Below are 6,000 nucleotides of genomic sequence, written 5' to 3' on the forward strand. Positions count from 1 at the left end.
CATGGAAGGATGGAGGGAGCTTTAGGCGTCTGTAGCTCCATGTGTTTTTCTTCTCTTGGATTGTGGGGAGAAAGGGGAGGGCATCAAAACCTCTAAATATGTTCAGAAGGGTTTTCCAATGCAAATTTCTTAAAATGCCTCTGAAATGTCTTCAGCCTTGTCTTGATGCCCTTGATTTTGGGAAAGAACTGGGTGTGGTAGGGATACAAATACCACGGTGTGGTCTCTGAAAAACTAATTGGTGCTCACTTCATGTGGACCTGGACTTGCTTCCTCCCCCACAGGTTCCTTGCCCATAACCCCTCTGTAGCATCCAAGAAGCTCTCAGAACCACCTTGAACAATGGGACGGACATCTGGCAAATGTCTTTTTCTCCGTCATCCCAACGAGAACCGGAATGTAATACAGTGTTTGGTATTTGGGGAGGAAGATAAGGAGTAATAGCAGAGGAATTATTACTTGCTTTTTAGTCTGTTTTGCCTGTTTCCACAGTGCTTTTGTTGATCAGGAGAGAGTAAGTCTGAGGAACCTGCTGTGAGCTCTGGGTATAGTTTGCAGTGGCACTGGAGCCATGTGTGTGTCCTCAGGTCTCAGGCTGGTGCCCCAGAAAGTTCTTTCTTTTCCATACATGTCCTTACTCTGATAGAATAGGGCTCCACTGTGCGGGAGGAGTTGTTCTCCATGGAAATTGAAAAGAGTATGTCCTGTATAAGCTAGCATTATGTCAAAGATAGAGAGGTGTCTTCGGCTTTCTTTTTTACTGGACTTTTTTTCCTTGGACTGTTTGTACGATCTGTTTCCCTTGCAACCCACTTCCAGGACTATTTTGATTAATCTTCCCATAACTTATTAATCAAACACATAATGAGTTTTAAGGGCATGAGACTCTGAGTCAGGCTCACGTTCCACCGCTCCTTCGTTCTTGCAGTGTTGAGACCCAAAGCCTGACAGCAGAGCGTTCACGTCTTGCCAGCAACGTTGTCTGTCTTAAAATGGATGGGACTCTTGGTTGCATTAGTTTTCATCGTGGAAACCTTTTGTTTTTGCTCTAAGTGTTTATCAGCTGGAGGAGGAATCATTTCAGGGTTATGAAGCAGGGTTAAAAGGTTAAAGCTCAAGTTAGAAGGTAGGCTTGTAATTAACAGCACAAGTGTTTTAACACTGAAATGTACTTGACCTAAACCTGAGTGTCATCGGGGAAGTCTGAGAAAGCTGCTCATGGGAGAGCTTGGTAAATACATAAGGTTTATCATTCCTTCTTCAATTTTCTAGTGATGACAGTGAAAAGCAGCTGGGAGCTGTCTTCCATAACCTATTTGTTTTCTTGGATTTCTGTATATATTTTTGTCTCTTCAAACCGTGTATTTGCTAGGTAATGATTCTTGGGTCATCATTGTACAACATCCTAGTGAGTTACAAAATACTAGTAGGGTTAATCGTGGGTGTTGTACAGCCACTTAGTAGAATGCAAGTGTGCTTCTGAGAAGGTGCCTAGCTATACTTACAAAGATAAAAATAGTTGGAGTTTGAGTGTTTCTCAGTGTAGAAGAACATAAGCTAGAATGTTGAGGAATGAATTTTGAAGCATGAATTTGTAGGAGTTTAGCATTTAAAAGGTTGAATGTCTCCAGGGTACAGCACTTCTTTGAAAGTGAGACATAGATGGATCTATTCTTTTATCTGCAGAGAAGGCTGCATGTGTGTTCCCAGGCAGCTGTGTGATCAGAGGCTGTAATTCAGGAAAACCAGCATGTGCACAATTTCCTGCAGCCCACCATAGATGGGCAGTATCCCTCTGGAGAGACTTGCCAAGCTGCAGGAGCAGCCTGCCTGTTCCATTAACAGTTTATTCAACTCCTGCTTGAAAGAGCCGGGCACAAAGTTCAAAAGGTGTCCAAGACCTGTCCAAAGTTTTGGCCTGAGGCCAACACGATACCCTCTGTCAGAGTGATGGCTTCAAGCTGTTCCCTTAGGAAGCTTCTGTCTAGGATAGGCTCCTGGCACAGAAACCACCAGAGGTGATAAAAAAATCACAGGTGGTTTTATAGCTGGGTTTATCCTTGTCTTTTAGTTTGGGGTCGTTAGGGTTCCCCGAATTTCTCAGTGAAAGCCCAAGTGTCTCCAGTAGTCTGTTGCTTCAGGAACTAGCATGCCACATCATTCACAAGCCTCAGAATTGTCTTGCATCCATTTTTGCTTGTTAAGCAGCCTCTTCTGTGTAAAGACAGCTGCCGACTCAGCAAGATTTTCTTATTTATGACAGATAATTCATATTATTTATGATTTATATGTTCCAGGTGAAGGCAGCAAAGAGGTGCTAGGCTTTAGACAAGTGGTGATGAGTCTTTTGGATGGAGAAGGAGGAAACTTTCTTTTTTTTTAGGACCAAGAGTGTTTTGAGGAATTCTTTAAATTTTAACAGGGCTGTGACCCAGAGCATGTTTGATGGGTTACGTGTCAAACGTGCTCAGACATACAGAAGGACGTTTCTGTGACGCTGAAGTCACAGACAGGCACTTTTTTCCTAGTGGAAGCCAGTCCTGAACTACCTTGTCATCTTCACTGAGCTGCTACTTCATGTCAGAGGGTGTCTTCCTGTCCTTTTGCTTTCTGTCTGCAACAGCGCTTTCACGCAGTATATCTCCGCTGCCTCAAAATCTGTTGTTCAAGAGACTTGTATCCTAAGCCTTTAAGGAGTCTGATGTGTACATTAAATGCCTCCATTGGTGCTATGGGAATGTCTTTAAATATCTTATAACATTTGAATGTAACAGAGCGCAGGGTCTCGCTTTGTGCTTCACTGGGCTTGTGCAGGCTGTGTGTAGCAAATCCATCAGTGTCAGTTCAGCACGGCTGCCACTGATGTCAAAAGCCTACGTGTGCAATAGCTGTTACTCATTAAACTTAGCGTTCAGATGTCTTCTCTAAACTGTGAATCTCCTTTTTCTTTTTAATCCCTTACCCAGAAAAATATTTGAAATACATCAATTATTAATGCTGTAAATCTAGAGACAAAGAAATCAAGGGTATGAACTTCGTTGTGGCCTCACGGTGTGTTCAAGTTCTTGCATGTCGTATGGGCAAGGCAATATTGTGCGTGTGCAGTACTTGTAAAGTAAAAAGTGGATTTTTACGTTACGGACTTGGCACAGTCTATAAAGCTGTGAATGACCCTGGTGAAATATGCACAATGCGCGTGTGCTGTGAATTTGTTTTTTTCTTCAACAGAGGAAGGAATACAAGGCTTCTAGTACGTTAACTGGTGGGTTTCAGACTGCACAAAATATGTATTTGGAATTGTTTTAGCTGTATTCTGCATTGTTGTGGAGTTCATTTCCTGGTTTTGTGAGCCTCTTAGTTTGCAAATCACCTTCATTAGCAATTACTCCTCTACTTTGAAGATTTTTTTTTTTTAATGAAAATATTTGTTTTCAGCTTCCTAAAGGCAAATGTCCGTTAAACAGATACTGTTACACTGCATAAAAATTTCATTATGATAATTTTATCATTCTTAAACAGCCTCTGGAAATGAGAATAGAAAAATTTTCGTACTGGCAATGTGATTAGTGGCTACTTACACTCTACACAAATTGTAATTAAGTGCAGTTTTCATCATGTATGTTTTTAAATAGCTAAAAGAGTTATACTAATCCTTAAAATATAAAAGCGTCTGTAAACTGCTCTAAAGAGGTAATATAAAATATTGTGCATGTTTCAAGAATAAAGAAACTTACAGCTCTTTCAAAATACTTAATGGTTTTGGGGGAGCAGTGGCCCACAGAAGAAAATGGCATTTAATTAAGTCACTTTTAGATTGATGATTTTTGTTAAGACCTACAAATATGATCTGACTATAAGAGTACTTGCCTACTCTCCAAGAAAATAAAAAGTATTTTAAAAGTCTGTGAGTGTACCAAATTTACAGTAAGGGTTCTGCTTTAACCTGTGTCACACCAACACTTCATTATTTTAAATAGGTAAAGAGGTTTAGTTGTCTAGATTGACTTTTGGCAGAAATTACTCAAGCGTCCAGTTCTTAAATAAAATAAATAAAAATTAAATTAAAAAATAGCTTAAAAATAGGAGATGCACAGCGTTGTTCTGGGGCGATCACCCCAGCATGGGCGATGACAGAGCAGCGGGTGCTGCACAGGGTGCAGGGATGTCGCTCCACGTCTCTGTTTCACAAACACCTTCACTTCGTTTTATGGTTTGTTTTTTTTTCTCCCTCACTTCTGAACAGTGATTCCGTGGAGGCTCCCCAGCCCACTGCTTTTACATCTGCCTCGGCAAGGAGCATGCCCAACCGCCAAGAAAATGCGGCTGTGAGACCTGCTCCCGCCAGCACCGCGGCTGCTGCAGCCCCCAAGCCAACGGGACCCCCGGGCGCTGCCAAGTACTCAGGCTGGCAGCCTGCAAACCAAGGAGGTAACTCTCAGTGAGGCTTTTTCATGTTCGCTGAAAGATCTTTGGATAGCTTGTAAAAACACCAGCCCTTCAAATTGCTGTTTGTATGTTTTGAGTGCAGGCCAGTTTGTTTAGCAAAGAGGAGAAGAAAAACAGCTTTTGGTTTAGTAAACCAATAGCCCTTTGTAAGTAGCCTCCTAAATGTAATTGGTTTCACAAACAAGCAAAAGCAGATGTCTCTGATCTCTATTAAGAGCATATATACCAATCAAACATATATATATATATGCAACTCAGAGTTTCAGCTTGGCGCTCTCCATGTGACTGTAAATTCAACAGAACAGATTCCATGCAGCTTCAGGGGTGGCAGTATCAATAGACATGTTTTCCAAGTGAGCTTTTCTGATTAATTAAAAAAAAAAAAAGACAAAAACCACTAAAATATTCAAGTGGTTATGTATTTGGCATTTGTAGGTTTTATGTGGGAACATTGCAGAGTGTTGCGTAGGTTTGTGATATAGAGATTTGTTTGAAGGTGGGTTGTTGAATAGCTCCTACCTTTGAATGTAGGTTGGCAATTCTTCCCCATTTAAACCAGCACCAATGCTTGGATGTCTGAAAAACATGCCATTTTCTTTACGGACAGTCCTGTGTTATAACCATATCAGTATTAAGAAATACCATATGTGTAATTGTTCACCTTTATTTTTGTAATATTCCATGCAGTTATTTGGGCTAATCTTTTAGTGTAACTTGTTTCTTAAATGGAATCAGTCTTTGGTGCTGGACTAAACTTGAGGAGTAATTTCAAAGGATCTGTGAAATCTGTATTACTAATTAAGATTTAACTGCGGGTTTATCTTCTAAGGATGAGGTGAATATTCTTGATTCTCCTTCTGTCAGGATTTTTTTTTTTTTTTAGTTTAGCTTTTTTTTTTTTTTTAGTTGTGGATTTTCCCTCTTTAAAAGTATACCCAGTCCAGAAAAGGAACTATAGAGGCATAAAAATAAAAATAAGCATATGGTGTTAATGCTGTATAATGACTTTAGCACATCTGGCTAAATGACTGTTGTGCTCCGTCAGAAATGTATGTATTTTGTTTTGGATGTGCAGTTCTGCTAGCAAGCCTCGAGATGGCAATGTACTGACATTTCTATACTTCCCTGTCAACTATTGGGTATATTCTTGAGGAAATTTTATAAGTGACTAATTGTGCTCCATGTTTGGCATAACTCTTTTTCTGGCTCACCAAGTGATAAATGTATTTCACTTGCACAGAAACCGTGGGTCAGCTTGAGGTTCTGGTGGTACCACGCGCATTTTCAGTATGTTGGTAGGTGTTTCACTGCTAAATCTACTGGCATGCTTTAGTATTAACATAAGTCTAATTAATGCCTGTAATAGACTTTTTTAAAATTATGGATACATGAAGAAGAAAGATTTAGAAGAATGAATTAAATTACACTTGATTACACCTTACCATGTGCTTGCAGCCCAGAAAGCCAACCGTGTCCTGGGCTGCCTCGAAAGCAGCATTAGCAGCAGGTCAGAGGAGGTGATTCTCCCCCTCTGCTCTGCTCTCGTGAGACCCC

At 40.5% G+C, this 6,000-nt stretch overlaps 1 protein-coding gene across 1 annotated transcript in view; it reads left to right on the forward strand.

The window, feature by feature from the left end:
• Nucleotides 1–6,000, forward strand: part of PDLIM5 (PDZ and LIM domain 5) — a 116,607-nt gene that overhangs the window by 85,713 nt on the left and 24,894 nt on the right. Inside the window, exon 7 of the mRNA XM_010073290.1 lies at nucleotides 4,244–4,428. Coding sequence (XP_010071592.1) covers nucleotides 4,244–4,428 — 185 coding nt within the window. The remainder of the gene's footprint in view (nucleotides 1–4,243; nucleotides 4,429–6,000) is intronic.

This window comes from Pterocles gutturalis, unplaced genomic scaffold, assembly GCF_000699245.1.
Source record: "Pterocles gutturalis isolate BGI_N339 unplaced genomic scaffold, ASM69924v1 scaffold4332, whole genome shotgun sequence".
Lineage (NCBI taxonomy): Eukaryota > Metazoa > Chordata > Aves > Pterocliformes > Pteroclidae > Pterocles > Pterocles gutturalis.